Source organism: Coregonus lavaretus, assembly GCF_964263955.1.
Source record: "Coregonus lavaretus genome assembly, chromosome: 4".
Classification (NCBI taxonomy): domain Eukaryota; kingdom Metazoa; phylum Chordata; class Actinopteri; order Salmoniformes; family Salmonidae; genus Coregonus; species Coregonus lavaretus.
Genome location: NC_139991.1, coordinates 67,800,416 through 67,824,165, shown reverse-complemented (window position 1 = coordinate 67,824,165; position 23,750 = coordinate 67,800,416). Strand labels below are relative to the sequence as shown.

Below are 23,750 nucleotides of genomic sequence, written 5' to 3'. Positions count from 1 at the left end.
CCCCCAGCAAAATGTGCCTACTGTTAACTTGCGTCAATTCAAATCTGGTATTTGGGACAAAAGAGGTCAACACGACTTCTAAGATATACTAGTATTTTAATTAATGCAAAACCTTCAATGGTAAATATGATGTTCGTATACGGGTCCACTGAAATACCACGCAGGGCACTCAGAGAACTAAGCCATTGTTACAGGTTCTTCTTCAAATACTCTGACAGAGAGTTCCCACCTCTCTGCTGGCCAATCAGAGTAAAAACTGAGTGTGGTTTAGACTTTACTCAGCCAATCCGTTGGCGCACGGGTTAGTCCCAACCCCTTGGCGCTCCACCCCTTGGCGCTCCACCGTTCCCAGGCATAAGTTGCTATCATAATAACCTGTAGTCAGCACCCAAAAGACACCCTTCCAATCTGTACTCTATGTACCTACGTTCAAGGACGGTTTCACAGACAACAAAGAGAGAGTGTTCGTATCTGTAAGAAATACAAGTCTTATCTGTCCTACCCCCTAACGTTCCTTACATGAATCACAGCCTGTTATGTGAAACAATTTATATCAGTATAGTACAAACCTATGCTTATCATTAATGCATTCCTTCTAAGTTAGTCATCCCATCCAATTATGAGAAAATAAATCCCAACACTACATTTAGGCTAGTGTTTATGTGTATTTCACACTATATTGAGGTAGAAATCTTGTATGGATGTGTACCCCAACACACGTTGTCATCCACACCAATCAACTGCATTACAGTTAAAAAACGACTGACTACCACCATTGATTTTTGTATGCTAACCAGCTTATACAAAACGGGAGTTAGCATTTAGCAGTCACTTCTTCTAAACCTGAAAAGGGACAACTTCTAAACGTTATGCAGCGAAAACAGCCAAATATATCCACATCGGACTTAAGTAACCACATTGTGGGCCTTTTACAATACATAAATCATGAAGGATTTGACAAATATCCACTTTGTTAGTTCAGATTTATGGAACATGCGCCAATCTGGTAATTGGAATGGTCTGCGTTCCATTGACCCCTTTACTGCATCTATTGCATGAGCCACATCAGTTAGCATGATTTGAATGAACATTCTACATTACAATGGCAATCCAACATCAGTTGATAGAACACTCCAAAATACCATGGAAATGATTGCATCACAATACTAGGCAGCCATACCCATGGGGTTACCAGTAAAATTGTCAGGGTAAGAACTTCCAAGCCCATTCTACTCATTCTATTTCTATGATCTTTACACGAAACAGATGTCCAAATGAACTATGGACTCCTCTCATCGCTTCAGTTTGTGACCAAACTCTTTGGAACCAGGATTGCAAGAAATTCCAGTTCAGTAGGTAAGTGGATTTCAATGGAATTGACCCCAATCCTGGTATTTGTGTCAGTTGACGAAAGAACAAAGGTATGTCAGAGACAGGAAAAGTTTTACTGAAACAAATAGGTCAGATATTCTCTCTGGGTTAGAAAGCTAATTGCTGTGAATAGTAGTGAGATCCTTAGTCTTGGTATGTTGATTTTCTATCCTTCCAATTTACCCTTGTCTTTGAAAACTCTTCTACCCCACTGGGCACAGACATCAACTGAATGTCTATTCCACGTTGGTTCAACGTAATTTCATTAAAATAACGTGACAACTACATTGATTCAACCAGTGTGTGCCCAGTGGGACACTCCCACCTACTCCAATGTCCTCCTCTGTCCAAAGAAAACTTATAAATATTAGGAATTTGTAGTATTAGGAATTTCAGCTAAGTGAGGGAACTCTTCTGCGTGAGGGAACACATTTACAGAATAGATCACGCCATTCCTTGGCTGCATTTAGACAGGCAGCCCAATTCTGGTATTTTTTTTACACTAATTGGTCTTTTGACCAATCACATCAGATCTGATTGGTCAAAAGACCAATGAGTGAAAAAAAGATCAGAATTGGAATGCCTGGGTAAATACTGCCCTTGACAGTTAGGGTAACAGATGCATGCAAATCACTTATGGCCTGTTGTACTATTCCCTGAGTTTACTAAGCTATTACAAGCTATACACCAACTGTTATATACAGTATAAAGGTACTTTCATATACTCTTGACATTTTAGTCATTTAGCAGACGCTCTTATCCAGAGTCGACTTACAATTAGTGAGTGCATACATTTTTCATACTGGTCTATTCTTTAGAGCCTGATTTTATTTGTTGGTGTACTTTCCCCAATATCGACTCAGCATGGACAGAGCCTCTGTAGCCACTAAGTGGGTGATTGACTAAGGGCTCTATTCAATCCGTATTGTGGAAATTCAGCTTTACAGCGTAATTGAAATTGAAAGGCAATGTTGTCGGCTCAAATCGGAAATGTACCTTTACATTTCTAGCACGCAATCTGTAATACTTCAGCAATACAGATTGAGTAGAGCCCTTAGTCAATCAAGTCCTTTAGATTTCCAGACACACATTCTTAACCGTTTTAGTATTTTTGCTTATGGAAATGTTACCAATATCACATTTTCAATGTCTGGTTTACTGTAATTGAATCTGTACAAAAAGGCCTGTCAGGTTTTAAGTGTGCACTACAGCTCAAAGCTGTAGTGGGTTTATATGAAAGCAACAGGGTTTATATGAAAGCAAAGCAGTTATTTGATGGCAAATTAATAACTAAAATGTTAATGAAATGATATACATATAATTGGAGTAACATTATCCACTGCCAAATTATAACACCCCTTATAAAACAGTAGTAAGGCATTTGAGATTCTATTATAAACCTGAATAATGTTAAAGTATAGTAAATGTGAAAAGCACACAATTGGTTGTATCAACAGGTGGTTTGAGAGATGACCTTGGGTGAAACCCCATACTTGCCTAATCATTCACTACAATAATTGATCTCTGTTTTCCAAATTGACAGAATGTCATACAACAATTTTTGTAAACTGGTATTGATCACTCGATGCAAATCACTTTTTTTTATGTCCATTTTTGGAACAAAAAAAGTTTGCATTAGATTTGTACATTTCTAGTTTTTAGTAACTTTAGGAATAATCGTAGAGAACTAGAATAGCGAAGACATATCTTAGTTAAAATAAGGAAGCAATGCAATGTTGCGTGTTCCCCAACTCAAGCGTTAGCTTATCCAATAGGAGAGCATTGAAAAACAGAAATAAGCAATAATGGTAATATGGTCTACTTTTTATAGTATTGGAAAATCTTTGTCTCTTCCAGTAGAATTTGAAGATGAGTGATGCGATTTTATATACATTAATGTTTGGCCTTGAGAGTGTTGGTTTCAGTGTGAACTGTTTCTGAACAAAATAATGTATGATTAAAAAAATAAATATTTTGAATACATTTTACATTTACGTCATTTAGCAGACGCTCTTATCCAGAGCGACTTACAGGAGCAATTAGGGTTAAGTGCCTTGCTCAAGGGCACATCGACAGATTTTTCACCTAGTCGGCTCGGGGATTAGAACCTGCAATCTTTCGGTTACTGGCACAACACTCTTAACCACTAAACTACCTGCCGCAGTAATCCTATGAATAAATTGAATTAAATGGTTTATTTCTGAAAAATGCTTCAAGAGTCCAGTAGATATATTTATTAAATTTACATTTCCGTAATGCATTGTAAAGAAAAACGTATTTGTTTCACCTCTAGACACAGTATATTTTTCATTGTAATTCACAGCATATATTTTAGCATGTACATTCATATAAAATACAATATATAAATGGCAACATACTCATGACTGGAATGGAATAAAAATTACTCCTTAGGAATACTTAAACTGTATAATGCTTCCAAAAGTTTACTTACAATTACTAGTTTTTTTAGAAAGGTACTTCAGGATCATGTCAGTTTCAACATGACATTGAATGGCCTAAACCAGCCCAAGATGGACCCATGGAATATGTTGATTATAAAGTAGCACAATACACAGTGTTTTTAAACAGCTTCAGGGACCGTTTCCTCCATTAAGATAACATACACTTGCCTAGGAATGAATGGCGATTCAGTTTGGATTCCCAGGCTAAACATACAAACATCAGTCACTATAATCACAGTGTTAGATCCAAGACAGCAGTGGGGTTACAATAAATAGAAAAATATCTTGATTTACAGCAAAGATTCTTACAATTGGAGTGTAGTGCTAGGAGGTGCTGGTCATGCATAACCTTCTAATTAGAACCAATTTTTTGGTGCAATGTTTGAAACAAAGTACTCTTGTTTAGTTTCACAAATTAATAAGAAAGTGCAGCAAATGGCCTATTGATTAGTGTTGACACAGCACCAAAACAGTGGCATGTCAAGTATTGATTCGGCAATATCAATGTCGAACCTAGTTAATATACTATTAATATGGAGCGGGAATCTCTTAAAGACAAAAGCAAAACAAAAAAATGGCTACAGTACAGTAGTAATAAAAGCCAACACACAAATAGACACTGACATACCAATCCAGATTTGAACAAGGCAGAGAAATGGAAGACCGTGTTCAGTGGCTGACACTCACATGGATGAGGAGTCCCTTTCTACAGCACTGTGTAACTGACTGGGGTCTCATCGGCAGGCCGAGCTCCCAGTTCTGATTGGCTGTAGAGATTCAGGTGGAGTTCTCATCATCACCCACAGATCATATGAACAGTAACGGCCCTGAAGAGATATGGCTACCCAAGAGGACATCACGGTAGCCTGTGTCGTCAGTACTCATTCAGCCACAGGTAGCCGTTTGACACAGTGAAGTAAAGGAACCAGCTTCAGTGGAGCAGCAACCGTTTTGGCTTTCAGTCCTGTCCGTCCATTCGTCAGTGTATACATGTGTATGTTTAAAGGTCAGTGCAGCGAGGAGAAGTCGAAATCGGCAAAGATCTCCTGTTGGTCTGCAGTGAGAAAGTAGGGTGTCTGTGGGGGGGTGAGGACTGGCTTGAGCTTTGTGAACTCCTCGTCAAAGTTACTGACGTCCCCTGGCGTCTTGATGTGCGGGAAGAACGGGGGAACCACTTTTTTGTGAAGCAAGGCCTCCCAGTCCACTCCCTGGGATCAACAAAATTATACATCAAAATGTATTATACCAAAATCTTGGTGATGCTCAACTGAATTGAAATGACCCAAAGGCCACAAATTAAGCTCGTTTTTACCTGGAAGAACCTGTGTTTCTTGACCTCGTTGGCATCCGGCTCTCCTGATCCCAGTCGCCTCTCAGGGTTCTTTTGCAGTAACTGCAGCACAATAGGAAAGCCTGGCTCAGTCGCCGCCCCCCCACCGGCTCAGTTGCCGCCCCCCCACCGGCTCAGTCTCCGCCCGCCCCCCCCCCCACCGGCTCAGTCGCCGCCGCCCCAGTCTCCGCCCGCCCCCCCCACCGGCTCAGTCTCCGCCCCCCCACCGGCTCAGTCTCCGCCCCCCCCACGGCTCAGTCTCCGCCCCCCCCCCCTACCGGCTCAGTCTCCGCCCCCCCACCGGCTCAGTCTCCGCCCCCCCACCGGCTCAGTCTCCGCCCCCCCACTGTGCATCTTTGTATGTTTTTCCCCCCTCAGTTTTCATTTAGTGTACTTGCAATGCAGTTTGTTGTTGATTCAGAAAAACATAAAAAATAAATAAAGAGGTAACCTGTATCCTGAATTGTACAAGGCAGTATACCGAGAGGATGGCCCACATACCTTCTGGGTGATGGAGACAGACTCTGGCGAGAGGAACCTGGGGTAGCGCACCTCATCATTCACTATGCTGTCAAACACCTCCTCCTCATCGTCACCAGGGAAGGGAGACTGCCACAGACGAGAGGAGAAAGAGAGAGCGCAACAAAAGTCCAACCAAACTCACTCCTTAGCATCCGGAAACATCTTCATTAAATCAAGACCAATCATCAGAATAATACTTAATGGGTTCACCATATGATTGGACCTTGTGAGCCAACTGACCAGAAACATCCTTTAGGTTTCTCTGTGAATTTCTCTGGACCAAACATGTAAATTCAACCAAGACCTCAAACTCAAAATACTTGGCAGATTCACCATAGGAGTGGACCTGTGAGCCAACTGACCAGAAAGATCCTCTATGTTCCATTTATCATCTCTATTCTACTGACCTCTCCCACCAGCATCTCGTAGATGAGGACACCCAGGCCCCACCAGTCCACACAGCGGGTATAGTTGTTGTCTGTCAGCACCTCGGGGGCCAGGAACTCTGGCGTGCCGCAGAACGTGGAGGTGCGATCTCCATGACCCATACCTGCAGATACACACACACACACACACACAGGAGGGGGAAATTGAACTATTTAGAAGGATTGGAGGGGTGTGCATCAAGACAGCAAGCTTGACGCTGTTGTCCCACTTCTAAATAGTGAGGTGTTGCTTAGCACAGGGCTAAAAGCGAATAACTGAATTAAAGTGCAACCTAAATCATTGATTAATAACACTGGCGGATTAACACAGACTGTTCATTTTGATAAACCAAGTGAGTGGGTGGGACAGTGGGTCTCAAAGGGAATTCCATAACCATAATGTACCGTACGTACCTTCCTTGCACAATCCAAAGTCTGCTATCCTCACATAGCCATCTGCGTCCATCAACAGGTTGTCTAGCTTCAGATCCCTGAGAGAGAAGAGAGGTGAGAAAGATGACACAGGATGAAATGAGACACTAAGAAGGATCTGATCCTGTATATAGCTTTCCTACTTTCTCGTGTTCTTATTTCTATTTCTTGTGTGTTTTTGTTCTACTTGACTTAATAAATGTTTTATAGTACTATTGATAACTGCATTGTCGGGAAAGAATGACCCACAGGTAGGTTCTTAGGTGTGTATGAAAGCGGAGGGCTGGAAAGCAGCGCTGAGAGAAATTACTCACCGGTAAACGATCTTGTTCTGGTGCAGAAACTCTAGTCCCAGCAGCACGCAGGAGGCATAGAACCTAAACAAGGCACACATAACGGTGAGTTCAGATACATCACCAACTCTAAAGCTCGTACTCACTACTGTACCCTTTCTATGAAAATTAGACTAGCCTGCATTATCCATTTGTAGTCACATGTTCGTAGTGCCTGTAGAAAATGTACACGCCCCTTGCATTATTTGCATATTTTGTTGCCTTACAGCCTGGAATTGCAATGCTTCACACTTAGGTCGCTGTCCTAATGAGGCCTGTGTCTGTGTTGTGTGTGTGTGTGTTGCGTAAGGCTTACTGAGCCTGTCTCTCAGTGAAGATGCTGGTGTGTATGTGGGTCATGAGGTCTCCCCCGGGGGAGTACGCCATCACAAAGCACACGTGGTCCGCCGTCTGGAAACAGCCGTGCAGATTCACCAGGAAGGGATGGTGGGAGGAGTTGATCGTCTCAAAGATCCTCTTCTCACACATTAGACTAAATCACAGACATGCACACAAGAAAGAACGAACACACAAACAAAAAAACGGTAAATTTTAGGTGGAATGCAACTGCTAGAGTCTTTCTGATCCTGTTTGCTCAACCTGTGATATGTCTAAATACACTCACTGGTCTCGCTCACCTTTCCACTTCATCACGCGTCACAACGTCCCCTTTCTTCAAGGCTTTGATGGCATACAGTTTGCCTGACCTCTTGAACTCTGCCAGCAAGACCTTGGGGCAGTGGGGAGGGTGGAAGGATTTAGGTGCAACACACAGTGAGCAGGTCGTGAACACCGAACAGAAGAAAACAAGGAGGGACTACTTGGACTTTTTGCTTTCCTTTGCAAAATATGTTTTAAATGAATACAACCCAGTGTAACTAAATAAAACGTTCCCTTCTTAGGTATGAGGGCCTTGGGTTGGGAGTGTGACAGTACCTTTCCAAAGTGTCCTCGTCCCAGAACCGAGATGCAGTTGAAATCTTCCATTTGCATCCCACCCTTCACTTTCCTCCTGAACACAAAACAAACAAGAAGGAGGGAACGTGAAAGAGGGAGGGGGGTTAGATAACAAACATAACTTCCAGTCCTGACGGGGCTTAAATAATAAGTAGTGGATTTGGGTTACTGCTGTGTGTGTGTGTAGGAGGTGGTTATACTGAGTGAGTGGGACATACTTAGGAGTGGGCTGAGATACAGTCCTTAGCTTGGGTGATGGCCTGTTATCCTCGGTTGAATGACCTTTGGAGGACTGAGGGAAGGGAGAGAGAGAGAGAACAAAAATAACCTGAAGACGGAGACATTTGATACTCCACAGAAACATGAGTGGACGAGCCCCTAAATGCTGTGGAACTGCAAATTCGCTGGGAAAGTGAGACCATTTAAACAGAATGGCTAGAACGCAATCCTATTTCTACGTGTGAAACTATGAGCGGAGACTTTGTAGCGCTCATGAAACATAATATATAGTTTAAAAAAAATTGTTGTTTTTCCTGTTAGTCTCCTACCTGAGAGAGAGTGGTTTGCCACATGGATTCTGATGTGGGAGTTTTCCCCACGTTGTTCTGCAGGGACTTGGTGGGGCGTTCCTCACTGAAGTCCAGTTTCACCACCGCAGAATCTCTGCAACAAAATATTTCCATTTTCATTACTGTAATCAATACCACTGTCAGAGTTTTATTGTCACATGCACAAGTACAGTGAAATGCTTGACTTGCAAGCTGATCTAGGATCAGGCCCCCCCTGTCCATACTCCTAGTTATTATGATCTTAAAGACAAAAGTGATCCTATACCAGCCCTCCTATTCTGAGACTATTTGTGAATATGTGGGCCACAAAATCAATGTTACAGTTGGTCTTAAGAGGGGGCCTGGGTGTACCCCCACCTTACCTTAGTGGAGGGGGCCTGGGTGTACCCCCACCTTACCTTAGTGGAGGGGGCCTGGGTGTACCCCCACCTTACCTTAGTGGAGGGGGCCTGGGTGTACCCCCACCTTACCTTAGTGGAGGGGGCCTGGGTGTACCCCCCACCTTACCTTAGTGGAGGGGGCCTGGGTGTACCCCCACCTTACCTTAGTGGAGGGGGCCTGGGTGTACCCCCACCTTACCTTAGTGGAGGGGGCCTGGGTGTACCCCCACCTTACCTTAGTGGAGGGGGCCTGGGTGTACCCCCACCTTACCTTAGTGGAGGGGGCCTGGGTGTACCCCCCACCTTACCTTAGCGGAGGGGGCCTGGGTGTACCCCCACCTTACCTTAGTGGAGGGGGCCTGGGTGTACCCCCACCTTAGCGGAGGGGGCCTGGGTGTACCCCCCACCTTACCTTAGTGGAGGGGGGCCTGGGTGTACCCCCACCTTACCTTAGTGGAGGGGGCCTGGGTGTACCCCCCACCTTACCTTAGTGGAGGGGGCCTGGGTGTACCCCCCACCTTACCTTAGTGGAGGGGGGCCTGGGTGTACCCCCACCTTACCTTAGTGGAGGGGGCCTGGGTGTACCCCCACCTTACCTTAGTGGAGGGGGCCTGGGTGTACCCCCACCTTACCTTAGTGGAGGGGGCCTGGGTGTACCTACCTACCTTAGCCTAGCGGAGGGGGCCTGGGTGTACCTACCTACCTTACCTTAGCGGAGGGAGCCTGGGTGTACCTACCTACCTTACCCTAGCGGAGGGGGCCTGGGTGTACCTACCTACCTTACCTTAGCGGAGGGGGCCTGGGTGTACCTACCTACCTTACCTTAGCGGAGGGAGCCTGGGTGTACCTACCTACCTTACCCTAGCGGAGGGGGCCTGGGTGTACCTACCTACCTTACCCTAGCGGAGGGGGCCTGGGTGTACCTACCTACCTTACCTTAGCGGAGGGGGCCTGGGTGTACCTACCTACCTTACCCTAGCGGAGGGGGCCTGGGTGTACCTACCTACCTTACCTTAGCGGAGGGGGCCTGGGTGTACCTACCTACCTTACCTTAGTGGAGGGGGGCCTGGGTGTACCTACCTACCTTACCTTAGTGGAGGGGGGCCTGGGTGTACCTACCTACCTTACCCTAGCGGAGGGGGGCTGGGTGTACCCCCACCTTACCCTAGCGGAGGGGGCCTGGGTGTACCCCCACCTTACCCTAGCGGAGGGGGCCTGGGTGTACCCCCACCTTACCTTAGTGGAGGGGGGCCTGGGTGTACCCCCACCTTACCTTAGTGGAGGGGGGCCTGGGTGTACCCCCACCTTACCTTAGTGGAGGGGGGCCTGGGTGTACCCCCACCTTACCTTAGTGGAGGGGGGCCTGGGTGTACCCTTACCGTAGTGGAGGGGGGGTGGACTTGGCCATCTTCTCCATGGAGGGGGGCGAGGTGACGGCCATGTCGGAGCCCACCAGCGGGGGGCTCATGGCCTGCAAGGAACCATTGCAGGGGGGCAGGACGCTCATCATCAGACGCCCCCACGTGGCAAAGTTCATGTTCATCTGGGCCGCCCGCAGGAAGTTCTTCCCTGAGAAAACAGGATGTGATGTCAGTAGTCATTTACAGGTTGTGTTGAAGCCAGGTTGTGGTACCGGGTAAAGGCAGCTAAAGACAGTTCGATCGGTTTCCCATGTCATGATACAGTGGGGGAAAAAAGTATTTAGTCAGCCACCAATTGTGCAAGTTCTCCCACTTAAAAAGATGAGAGAGGCCTGTAATTTTCATCATAGGTACACGTCAACTATGACAGACAAATTGAGAGAAAAAATTCCAGAAAATCACATTGTAGGATTTTTAATGAATTTATTTGCAAATTATGGTGGAAAATAAGTATTTGGTCACCTACAAACAAGCAAGATTTCTGGCTCTCACAGACCTGTAACTTCTTCTTTAAGAGGCTCCTCTGTCCTCCACTCGTTACCTGTATTAATGGCACCTGTTTGAACTTGTTATCAGTATAAAAGACACCTGTCCACAACCTCAAACAGTCACACTCCAAACTCCACTATGGCCAAGACCAAAGAGCTGTCAAAGGACACCAGAAACAAAATTGTAGACCTGCACCAGGCTGGGAAGACTGAATCTGCAATAGGTAAGCAGCTTGGTTTGAAGAAATCAACTGTGGGAGCAATTATTAGGAAATGGAAGACATACAAGACCATTGATAATCTCCCTCGATCTGGGGCTCCACGCAAGATCTCACCCCTTGGGGTCAAAATGATCACAAGAACGGTGAGCAAAAATCCCAGAACCACACGGGGGGACCTAGTGAATGACCTGCAGAGAGCTGGGACCAAAGTAACAAAGCCTACCATCAGTAACACACTACGCCACCAGGGACTCAAATCCTGCAGTGCCAGACGTGTCCCCCTGCTTAAGCCAGTACATGTCCAGGCCCGTCTGAAGTTTGCTAGAGTGCATTTGGATGATCCAGAAGAGGATTGGGAGAATGTCATATGGTCAGATGAAACCAAAATATATATTTTGGTAAAAACTCAACTCGTCGTGTTTGGAGGACAAAGAATGCTGAGTTGCATCCAAAGAACACCATATCTACTGTGAAGCATGGGGGGTGGAAACATCATGCTTTGGGGCTGTTTTTCTGCAAAGGGACCAGGACGACTGATCCGTGTAAAGGAAAGAATGAATGGGGCCATGTATCGTGAGATTTTGAGTGAAAACCTCCTTCCATCAGCAAGGGCATTGAAGATGACACGTGGCTGGGTCTTTCAGCATGACAATGATCCCAAACACACCGCCCGGGCAACGAAGGAGTGGCTTCGTAAGAAGCATTTCAAGGTCCTGGAGTGGCCTAGCCAGTCTCCAGATCTCAACCCCATAGAAAATCTTTGGAGGGAGTTGAAAATGTGTGTTGCCCAGCGACAGCCCCAAAACATCACTGCTCTAGAGGAGATCTGCATGGAGGAATGGGCCAAAATACCAGCAACAGTGTGTGAAAACCTTGTGAAGACTTACAGAAAACGTTTGACCTGTGTCATTGCCAACAAAGGGTATATAACAAAGTATTGAGAAACTTTTGTTATTGACCAAATACTTATTTTCCACCATAATTTGCAAATAAATTCATTAAAAAAATTCTGGATTTTATTTTCTCATTTTGTCTGTCATAGTTGACGTGTACCTATGATGAAAATTACAGGCCTCTCTCATCTTTTTAAGTGGGAGAACTTGCACAATTGGTGGCTGACTAAATACTTTTTTTCCCCACTGTATATTGGAAAATATCAGGAACATATACCTTTTTCTTTAGGGAATATGCGCTTCTGTCTCTGAAGCTTAGGATGCCACTCAATGACAGGGTTGATGAATGTCACCTAAAATTAAAACAGTAAAACAATGGTTAACTGTGGTTGTAGTGGTGATTGTATAGTGGTGATTGTTGTGGTCAGGTAGCATAATCTAGAAGAGATGGTGTTGATTTCATATCAAACAGAATGTAAACTCAGCAAAAAAAGAAATGTCCTCTCACCGCCAACTGCGTTTAATTTTCAGCAAACGTAACATGTGTTAATATTTGTATGAACATAACATTCAACAACATGCATAAACTGAACAAGTTCCACATACATGTGACTAACAGAAATTGAATAATGTGTCCCTGAACAAAGGGGGGGTCAAAATGGCTTGATTCTTGCTCTGACATGCACTGTCAACTGTGGGACCTTATATATAGACAAACCTTTCCAAATCAATTGAATTTACCACAGGTGGACTGCAATCAAGTTGTAGAAACATCTCAAGGATGATCAATGGAAACAGGATGCACATGAGCTTAATTTAAAATCTCATAGCAAAGGGTCTGAATACTTATGTAAATAACGTATTTGTTTATTTGTAATAAATATGCTAAAATCTCGCTTTGTCATTATCGGGTATTGTGTTGATTGATGGGGAAGAATATTAATTGTATCCATTTAGAATAAGGCTGTAACGCAACAAAATGTGGAAAAAGTAAAGGGGTCTGAATACTTTCCGAATGCCCTGTAATGTCTAATGGTGATAAAATAGTGATCAATCAAATGTATTTATAAAGCCCTTTTTACATCAGCAGATGTCACAAAGTGCTATACAGAAACCCAGCCTAAAACCCCAAACAGCAAGCAATGCAGATGTAGAAGCACAGTGGCTAGGAAAAACTCCCTAGAAAGGCAGGAACCAAGGAAGAAACCTAGAGAGGAACCAGGGTTTGAGGGGTGGCCAGTCCTCTTCTGGCTGTGCCGGGTGGAGATTATAAGAGTACATGGCCATTAAGGCCAGTGATTGTGACATATTACTGATTGTGGCATATATAATAGTGATTGTGACAATGTCTTATGTTGATTGTGAAATAAGGGTGCTAGTTACCTCAGCGAACAGCATGCCCTGGGGCTCCAGGTAAAGACACATGCCGTGGCGCTGGTTGTCTAGGAAGTCCTCTAGACGCAGGAACTTGACCCCACACAGAGCCCTCCAGTCCCGCCAGTACACCCCAATCTCCAGCTCCCTGGACTGGACACACATACTTTTAGTTAGCGATTTTTAGGGAAAGAAATACAAATAGATTTGCGGGGAAAAGGGAACATTTTCACACACTGCAACACCTTATCTTCCTCTACAAGAAATAACATTTAATCTTGTTTAGCTTTAAAAAAGCCCCAGCCTGAGGCTTTCCGCAGCACAATCCAAAATACCAGTACAGCGCGACTCAGATGTGCCATTTTAAGACTCTTAGTGGAGCCTTGAGAGGCTGGGAGCTGGGGACTGAAAGTAGTGTGTGCCCTTGAGCTAGGAGCTGAAAGTAGTCTTGGAGCTGAACCATAGACCCATGTCAGGCTTTTGGAGGCAACGGTTTAGAGGAGTGGAAAGTGTTAAAGGATTAGCAGTGGGATTACATCTGCAGAGTTGGAGTGGAGGCATGAGAGAGGGGCGATTGCTTCACTGCTTTCCAATAGCTGAGAGTTGATAAAGCCAGCAGAGACTCTTGCTGGCCTTTGGATGGCCACGATGACAGTTTGTCTGAGCACTCTAGAGCTTGATGACTGCCGCTGAAGGTGATTCGTTTTAGATCTGGAGATTATCAAGGAAGAAAGCTTCTGGCATTTGTACGTGAGGGCAAGATGGTCATGTCTTTATCAGTCTGCTATCCAACAGTAGACACTTAAATCCTCCTATCAAATATTTACTATCATTATGAAAAAAAATAGCATTCCATCTGAAGATTTAAGCATCGATGAGACAAGAGTGCCATTGATAGACCAACTGTTTGGAAGTGGCGTTCCGGTAACTTTGATTTTGAGATGTGTAGGGGACAACTGATGGCTGGGGGTCTGGGGCTCCTCCCCCAGAATTATTTTTGCAATCTAAAGCTAATTTCCTGCATTTCTACACAATTTAACATGACTCTTGGCACCTATAGAGTGTTACTTTGAGAGAATACAGTTTCCATGCAAAGGAATAGAACGCTTGAACTGCTCCTACTGGTGTTAAAGAGAACACTGACCCGCTCCAGCTCGATGCTGAAGCTCTGGTCCCAGGCATCCTTGCTCAGGGCTCTCCAGTGTGTCCGGCCCACCATCCTGTTGTCCACCTTCAGCACCGCACTGATCTCCGCTGTGGACAACATACAGTGGGACAGATAGTCAGTACACCTCCACAGACACACACTAGCTGTCCCAGTCAGATACTGACTGGGATACTAAATTACCACAGCCAAAGACTCTGGGTCGAATGATTGTATGCCTCTCATTCCAAAGAGAATAGGGCCATATCCTTAGCTACTTTTCTTAGGTGAGGATTTCTGCTCTTAGTACAGGGTATCTGCAGGTTCCATGAAGTTGAATGTAAGACTTTAAGACCTTTTTAGTGCCACTTGGAATGCAATTTAATACAAATGTTTAGGTCTGCACGCGCCACACACCTGCTAATATTCCTCTCCTAAAATGAGCCCATATTGGCAATAAGTAGTATTTCTAGGGCTGGCTATAGCCTACATGGCTCATATTATCAGGCAGGTGTGCTATTTTAGCAATGAGCATTTTCCTGTAGCCTAATGAATGTAGTAGCATACGTGTGGTTGGATAGCTCTCCAACGTGTGGTTGGATAGCTCTCCAACGTGTGGTTGGATAGCTCTCCAACGTGTGGTTGGATAGCTCTCTAACTTCTTGAAAGTGCGAAAAGTATTATTTCCGTTTTTTCATTGGAAAAATTAAGCAGTGGCACATAATGGAAACACTGTAGTCATCTCTGTCGCAGATTTTAAGACCTTTTAAAACATATTAAGGCCTTTAAACATCAGATAAATGAATAAGACTAAGACTTAAGGACCTGCGGACACCCTGTTAGTAAGCAAATTACCACTCCTTGTCCCTGAACATGAACTATATCAGAGTATGAAATATTTGCATGTTTTACATGCATTAATGGGAGTAATGAAAATGTAAAACATTTGTATAGGACTAGTATAGACTCACGGGAGAGCTCATCGGTCTTGGTGACTTTGCCGTTGGTGCTGCGTCCGGAGAGACCGGCCCTCATCTTCAGGGACTTGGCCTCTGAGGGGCTGCCTGGGGTTGAGGTGATGCAGGCCATGCGGCACCGACCTGGCACTGACTCCTGCAGGTCCTGGCAGCCCATCAGACGCACCTCCAACCGCCCTGGAGAGAGGAGAGACAACATACAGGGAACATTACTTCAGGCTTACTGCCCTGAGAAAGTCATTCAAACTCCATGTCCTTGGCTCCACTTTATACAAGGGCATACACACATTTTGTAATGGTCTTTTCATGAGTACTTTCGTTCAGGGTCACATCAATATACTATACGACAACAAAATATCAAATTGTAACGTTACCATACAAAAATAACACGAGACCCAACAAAGTACCACACACATTTTGAATAGTTAACTAAACCAGGCCGCTGTAGCATAGAGTAACAACGCTGTCAGTTACCTGTGAGAGTGGCAGGTTTGAAGAAGGAGGACGAGGAGCAGGAAGAGGAGGTGGAGTTGAGGCGCTCCAGCTGCAGACCCAGGGAGGGCGAGGAGGCACCCAGGATGAGCTCCTCCTTGATAACGGCCAGTTTGGGGTGGTCCCCGGGCAGCTCGACTAGACGGCGCTCCAGAGACAGACGCAGCAGGTCCAGCTTCTGGCACGACTCCTGCAGCCTAGTCTGGGCCTGGGGAACATACATATAGTCACATACATGAGCACAAACACACACATAAACACACTTAAATAAATATTTTCCCCCCTCTGACATCATTGCATGGAACAGCAGCATATGTACTGCCATTATTATTATTTTTTTACCTTGATGCGCAATGCTCCCCACCTCTGCTTCGTCAAAAAAACTAAAAACAATAACAATGTCCGTAGGACGGACAGTGGCGCCGTTTCCCCCTACTGCAGATTCCATCTTTAAGCTGCAACCTAAAAGGAATCAGACCTGCATTTACCAGATTTCCTCGAAAGACCTCAGTTATATCCTGGTGCCCTACCTCTGCCAGTGCCCGGCGGTCCTGCACCTTGCGCCCGCCCAGATGCTTGACCACGTTCTTGGCCCCCTCTGCCACGGCAGCCTCAATCTTCAGGTGGTGCCGTAGCTCAGCCACCCGCAGCTCTAGAGGACTGATCGTCTCAGAGGGACGGCCTGTAGGGAGGGAGAGGAGGAATGGGTGAGCATTCACCAGTGAACTAACAATAAAAAGAATGGCACTTGGGAAAAACACACTACATTACCAAAAGTATGTGGACACCTACTCGTCGAACATCTTATTCCAAAATCATGGCCATTAATATGGAGGTGGTCTCCCCTTTGCTGCTATAACAGCCTCCACTCTTCTGGGAAGGATTTCCACGAAACATTGCTGCGGGGACTTACTTCCATTCAGCCACAAGAGCATTAGTGAGGTTGAGCACTGACATTGAGCGATTAGGCCTGGCTCGCAGTTGGCGTTCCAATTCATTCCAAAGGTGTTCGATGGGGTTGAGGTCAGGGCTCTGTGTAGGCCAGTGAAGTTCTTCCACACCGATCTTGATAAACCATTTCTATATGGACCTCACTTTGTGCACGGGGGCATTGTCATGCTGAAACAGGAAAGCGCCTTTCCCAAACTGTTGCTACAAAGTTGGAAGCACAGAATCGTCTAGAATGTCATTGTACGCTGTAGCATTAAGATTTCCCTTCACTGGAACTAAGGGGCCTAGCCCGAACCATGAAAAAACAGCCCCAGGCCATTATTCCTCCTCCACCAAACTTTACAGTTGGCACAATGCATTGGGGCAGGTAGCGTTCTCCTGGCAGCCGCCAAACCCAGATTTTTCCGTCGGACTGCCAGATGGTGAAGCATGATTCATCACTCCAGAGAACACGTTTCCAATGCTCCAAAGTCCAATGGCGGCGAGCTTTACACCACTTCAGCCGACGCTTGGCATTGCACATGGTGATCTTAGGCTTGTGGACGGCTGCTCGGCCATGGAAAACCCATTTCATGAAGCTCTCGACAAACAGTTATTGTGCTACCGTTGCTTCCAGAGGCATTTTGGAACTCTGTAGTGAGTGTTGCAACCGAGGACAGACAATTTTTACGCTCTACGGCACTCGCGTTCTGTGAGCTTGTGTGGCCTATCACTTTGCGGCTGAGCCGTTGTTGCTCATAGACGTTTCCACTTCACAATAACAGCACTTACAGTTGACCGGGGCAGCTCTAGCAGGGAAGAAATTTGCCAAACTGACTTGTTGGAAAGGTGGGACCCTATGACAGTGCCATGTTGAACGTCACTGAGCTCTTCAATAAGGCCATTCTACTGCCAATGTTTAGCTATGGAGATTGCATGGCTGTGTGCTCGATTTTATACACCGGTCAGCAACGGGTGTGGCTGAAATAGCTGAATCCACTAATTTGAAGGGGTGTCCACATATATTTGGCCATGTAGTGTATAACCAAGACAATGACATGGCAAAGGACAAACAAGCTCACACAAACACACAAAGGTTGTGTACATCTCACCGTCTGTCTCTGTGGCTTCCCGCTCCCCCTCTCTGGCCTGGGTGACTTTCACAATCTGCATGCGGAGCAGCTCAATCTTGGTGCGGCTGTCCTGAAGCATCTGCTGGGCCGTGGACAGCATCTTACGGTCCTGGGGAGGGGGGACCAGACACAAGAGAGTTCTACCTCAAATGATATGCACCTAGTGCACAAGTCAGCCATGTCCTGTACCTCCCTTGTCCATGGTATAGCAGCCCTTAACAGCATTGGCCACTTACAGCAGTCCTAGTGCCCTTGGTCATTGACATGCATGGTGCTAGCCAACACCCATCACCACTAACACCTGCATTCACTCAAAGTCTATGGCAGCATGATGAATGAGAATCGAGTCCCCTCGAGAGCGCTGCCGTGTAAAGTTTGAATTGACAGCTTGGCCAACCCTTTACAAGCGCAGCACCATTCATCTGATGTGAACACTCTCGGGCGGTGTCCCCATAGGACTTCCAAGGTAAAAGTAAGGTGGTGGATCCTAGCCAATCCGTTCATGCTCATGAATGGAGAAGATGGGGAAAGGAAGCGGTGTAGTTACCCCTCAGGTCAGATGCTGCGCTAGCAACAAACCAATCTAAATTGCAATTCAGGGCAGGCAAGTGTGACAGGTGATTAACCTATAGAAGATGGTCACATCTGCTTATGAAAGTGAGATGCTCTCTGCAGTGCAGCACCGTAGTCGCTAGTACCATGTGGGAAAAAAGTATTTGATCCCCTGCTGATTTTGTACATTGCCCACTGACAAAGACATGATCAGTCTATAATTTTAATGGTAGGTTTATTTGAACAGTGAGAGACAGAATAACACGTCAAAAATTTAATAAATTGATTTGCATTTTAATGAGGGAAATAAGTATTTGACCCCTCTGCAAAACATGACTTAGTACTTGGTGGCAAAACCCTTGTTGGCAATCAGAGGTCAGACGTTTCTTGTAGTTGGCCACCAGGTTTGCACACATCTCAGAAGATATTTTGTTCCACTCCTCTTTGCAGATCTTCTCCAAGTCATTAAGGTTTTGAGGCTGACATTTGGCAACTCGAACCTTCAGCTCCCTCCACAGATTTTCTATGGGATTAAGGTCTGGAGACTGGCTAGGCCACTCCAGGACCTTAATGTGCTTCTTCTTGAGCCACTCCTTTGTTGCCTTGGCCGTGTGTTTTGGGTCATTGTCATGCTGGAATACCCATCCACGACCCATTTTCAATGCCCTGGCTGAGGGAAGGAGGTTCTCACCCAAGATTAGACGGTACATGGCCCCGTCCATCGTCCCTTTGATGAGGTGAAGTTGTCCTGTCCCCTTAGCAGAAAAACACCCCCAAAGCATAATGTTTCCACCTCCATGTTTGACGGTGGGGATGGTGTTCTTGGGGTCATAGGCAGCATTCCTCCTCCTCCAAACACGGCGAGTTGAGTTGATGCCAAAGAGCTCCATTTTGGTCTCATCTGACCACATCACCCAGTTCTCCTCTGAATCATTCAGATGTTCATTGGCAAACTTCAGACGGCCCTGTATATGTGCTTTCTTGAGCAGGGGGACCTTGCGGGCGCTGCAGGATTTCAGTCCTTCAGATCCTCCCGTGTAGTTCTGGGCTGATTCCTCACCGTTCTCATGATCATTGCAACTCCACGAGGTGAGATCTTGCATGGAGCCCCAGGCCGAGGGAGATTGACAGTTCTTTTGTGTTTCTTCCATTTGCGAATAATCACACCAACTGTTGTCACCTTCTCACCAAGCTGCTTGCCGATGGTCTTGTAGCCCATTCCAGCCTTGTGTAGGTCTACAATCTTGTCCCTGACATCCTTGGAGAGCTCTTTGGTCTTGGCCATGGTGGAGAGTTTGGAATCTGATTGATTGCTTCTGTGGACAGGTGTCTTTTATACAGGTAACAAGCTGAGATTAGGAGCACTCCCTAAACCCTTAATGTTAGGATTACAGCTGGTAATTGGTTATGGCTAGTGTTACATTTCTAATTACATTCGTACAGGGTGCATGCATAGTTTCAAAAGCCGCTCTCGGGCCTCACCTTGAAATGCAAGGAGATGTAATGGGTTCACACTCAAAAAGATGTAGCATAAAGCTTTCTTCATTATTCAATGTTATTAATGATTTTCACTGCATCAGGGATAGCATACACAGACGTTTCACTGCATCAGGGATAGCATACACAGACGTTTCACTGCATCAGGGATAGCATACACAGACGTTTCACTGCATCAGGGATAGCATACACAGACGTTTCACTGCATCAGGGATAGCATACACAGACGTTTCACTGCATCAGGGATAGCATACACAGACGTTTCACTGCATCAGGGATAGCATACACAGACGTTTCACTGCATCAGGGATAGCATACACAGACGTTTCACTGCATCAGGGATAGCATACACAGACGTTTCACTGCATCAGGGATAGCATACACAGACGTTTCACTGCATCAGGGATAGCGTACACAGACGTTTCGGCTTTACAGCCTTCTTCAGTGTGGAGGTACAATTTTCTTTAATTCAAAACAGCATCTGTAACGAACATACCACAAGTTACCTCCTCTCTCTCCCCCTCTCTTATGTTGGTGTCCTTCTCTTGGCCCTTCCTGGGCTGCTCATTTACAGAGCGTCTTCATCCACTCTTCACTGGCTAGCGACACTGACCACCATACTCGGTCCTTATGTCTTCACTCGCTCTTAACACTTAACAGACGCCCAGCTTCTCAGAACAGCAGCATGCTGAGAGCATCCTCCTTCAGTCTCCTCCTCCATCCCTCCTTCAGTCTCCTCTTCTTCCCTTTCTCCCTCTGTTTCCAGACTTCCTTCCACAGGACAAGTTTAACTCTGTGCCTGGCAGGACCCTGGCTGACTCTACCCTACAACTACATTGGCTAGCATAGAGTCACATGGTCTGCTGCTGTCGCCAGGCCGGGAGGAGAGAAGTCCACACATAAACCCAGTCGGCTCAGTAGAAGGGTGTGGGTGTTTGTGTGATCATATATCTCTGATTTTGAGTGAGTGACTGTGTATGTGTGAGAGAGAACAGTTGAGAGCGCGTGTGTGTGGTGTGTGTGAGTGTGCTTGACTGAGCAAGTAAGTGAGTGCATGTGATGGAAACTCCATACACAAGCTGAGTCTGAATCACACATAGCAGTGGAGGCATAAATCACTGGCTGCCAGTGCAGAGTTCAACAGCGTACCTCAGCATCACATTACTGAACATTCAACATGACAAAACAAATGGGAGCCCTGTGTCTAATATCATTTACAAGCCACTACATTAGACAGCATGATGTATTCTGCTTTTCAACAGAGTCAATATCACGCAAGGAGGACTTTAAAAGTTGTGTGTGCGTCTTGGGGGGGACGGAGTGCTGAAATCCTTCTGGCATTGGTCCAAAACAAAAGTGCTGAGGCACTATAATGCCTTAATTGAATTGGCTCTTCACTCATATGGTGAGTATAGTGGTTTCCAAAACATTGACCTTAGTGGCATTCGTGTAACATGGAAAGCTTATTTGACAGATGCATAGTGTAAATGTGTGTGTGTGTGTGTGTGTGTGTGTACCAAACCTTGACAGAGCTGCTGACGTAGGTCTGGATGATGTTCTCGGCCCCCTGCTTCACCTTGGTCTCCATGGTGAGCTGTTTCTTCAGGGCACAGATGCGCCCGGCAAGTGGGGATGTCACCTCCTCCCAGCGACACGGGTCAGGCGACGTGGTGTCATCTGCTTTGACAGAGACACAAGCAGTAAGTGACAGGACAGAAAGTTGGGATACAGTTGCTGAAAAAGCCTATTTAGTGATCTATTTGTCTTAGCCTATTCCTTGCAACAACAACAAAAACGTACCATTACTTGTTCCTACTGCTAATAGTATCTGTTTTAGATGGCAGATTGAGCATAATTTGTCAAAAGTTAATATTGTCATCATGATGATGATCATCATCATGATTATTACTAACCTGTTTGTGTTGTAAAGCCAACTCCCATGTCCATGGTCATTGTCAACCATAGAAGTTGGCTTTACAGAACACACAGATCTGAGAACAGTCATAATTATTACCTGTGGTGCTGTCCTTCTGGGGCTTGGGGGTGATGGCACGAGTGTTGAGCTCCTGCAGCTCCCAGTGCAGCTGCTCCAGCTTGCGGCTCGACGCCCTCAACTGGCCCTCCACTTCGGCGGCGCTCTTACGGTTAGTGACGGCCCGCCGCAGCCTCTCGGCCGCCTCCTTGATCCTCAGCTCCCGTTGGATCTCCTGCCTCAGCAGGGTGCGTGCGTCCTCCAGCCGCTGCTGGAACTCCGGGTCCAGGATGTCCCCCTCCACCAGGCCCGCAGGCAGGTGCTTTGGGAGGGATGGAACTTTTGATGAATGGAAGGTGGCAACGGTTTATATATGTGAGCAAATTGCAACAACCGGGCCAATATAAGGCAATGTGTTGTGTTTGCATGTGGCACCAGTTTTTGTCCAATCAGAACATTTGTAGACGAAAGCTCTGTAGAGGAACAACCCTCCCTGCCTAAAGGCTAAGGGAAACACTGAATCATCTGACCACACTTCTGACACACCCTGTCACCCACTGGCCAAATCAGAATTAATACTGTAACTACTCATTTATGCTTTTTACCACTGGATATTTCAAGAACGGTACATTGTAGCTGGTGATGGAGCAGTGTTATGGCTTGAGAAGTAGAGAACCGAGAGTAGATATAACTCTCCGGCATGTCTGCCAATGGAGTTGATGGCTGGTTACATGTGGGAAAACGCCTGTCTGATTCACAACAGTAACATGAACCATTGAAACAAACCGGTTGGTATAGCTAACTAGCTACTTTGGTATTACCCAGGCTGCATTGTTGCATAAGGAAAATGTAATTAATAAAAGCAAAGTAAAGTGGTGAAACCAGTTTAACCAGAAACCATCCATTGTCTGGTGGCTATTCACAATGATTTTTCACGAGACAGTGGTACAAACAAATCTTGATGAGAGAGAAGCGATTGTAGATAGTAATTAGGCTAAATAAAACATATTAATCTGTGCTTACCTGTAGTGTTAAACCTGCCATGTCAGACTCAAAATGTCATAAACGCGATTATGGATTTCAAACTGGGTGGGAGGCTTGGGAATATAGCCATACACTGACCACTGCTAACGTCAGCGTCTCGTCCTGTTTCGCTCGAAAGAAACACAATTTGAACAACTTTATAACCAGTTAAAATATCGTGAACAGCTTTTTTTGAGTTATCACAACCGACAACTAAAAGTTGTAAAAGTTACAAAAAGTGACCAAGGCGCAGTAAAGCGTCTGCACGTACGGATTCCTCATCCATTGAATGTACTTGGTGGCAAAAGCAAACTGCCTGTGCTTCCTGGCATTACACCCTGCTGATGGTTTGAATAAACATTGACGCCTCCCCTTCCAAAATGTCGATTGGCTGAATACCTTGTCAATCAAAGCACAACCACAAGAATCCCCAATCAGATCGTGTCACGTGCTATTTTGGATCATCCTTTTTGTGCACCTGCCAAGGTATCTATTTCTCTGGAAAAAAAGTTTATATGTACTCAAAACTGTTTACATCATAACAGATTTCCATTTAACAAAATACTCCAGATGTGCTGCCAAAATGCATTATTGCGTTCATTATTGTTGCCTATCAATAATTACTAACCTACTGGTACTGACAATTTGGATGGAAAATAACTGGTAGCGGACTATATTGTCACTCAGCCGACCAATCAGGGTGCTACCGAACAAACTTTAGGAAAATATTGTGTTTGCCAGATACAATGCTATTTCACAGTAAACAAATTAACAACTGACTTTCAGCACGCTTATAGGGAAGGGCACTCAACGTGTACGGCATTAACACAAATGACTGATGATTGGCTGAAAT

The 23,750-nt window shown here is 45.5% G+C and overlaps 1 protein-coding gene across 1 annotated transcript; it reads right to left on the bottom strand.

Annotated features, from left to right (window-relative positions):
• Positions 1-3,590: 3,590 nt before the first annotated feature.
• On the bottom strand, positions 3,591-23,200 carry pkn3 (protein kinase N3). Its single transcript, XM_084159106.1, has 22 exons — positions 22,898-23,200; positions 21,917-22,196; positions 21,425-21,579; positions 17,833-17,962; positions 16,321-16,472; positions 15,773-15,998; positions 15,293-15,475; positions 14,322-14,431; positions 13,187-13,330; positions 12,081-12,156; positions 10,160-10,349; positions 8,380-8,494; positions 8,050-8,123; positions 7,811-7,886; positions 7,513-7,604; positions 7,191-7,367; positions 6,857-6,919; positions 6,525-6,601; positions 6,093-6,235; positions 5,665-5,772; positions 5,146-5,226; positions 3,591-5,041 (listed from the first exon to the last, which is right to left on the bottom strand). The coding sequence occupies exons 1-22, from the start codon at positions 22,916-22,918 to the stop codon at positions 4,841-4,843; spliced, it is 2,874 nt and encodes a 957-aa protein (XP_084015232.1). The 5' UTR covers positions 22,919-23,200; the 3' UTR covers positions 3,591-4,840.
• Positions 23,201-23,750: the final 550 nt, after the last annotated feature.

What these genes read in the sequence shown, in the direction of transcription:
- pkn3 (XM_084159106.1), bottom strand. Translation starts at nt 22,918, where the DNA reads ATGGCAGGTTTAACACTACAG. An exon ending in CCAGAAGGACAGCACCACAG is followed by an intron (nt 21,580 to 21,916) that starts GTAATAATTATG and finishes CTGTCAAAGCAG; the next exon opens with ATGACACCACGTCGCCTGAC. An exon ending in TTCACTGAGAGACAGGCTCA is followed by an intron (nt 6,920 to 7,190) that starts GTAAGCCTTACG and finishes TGCCTTGTTTAG; the next exon opens with GTTCTATGCCTCCTGCGTGC.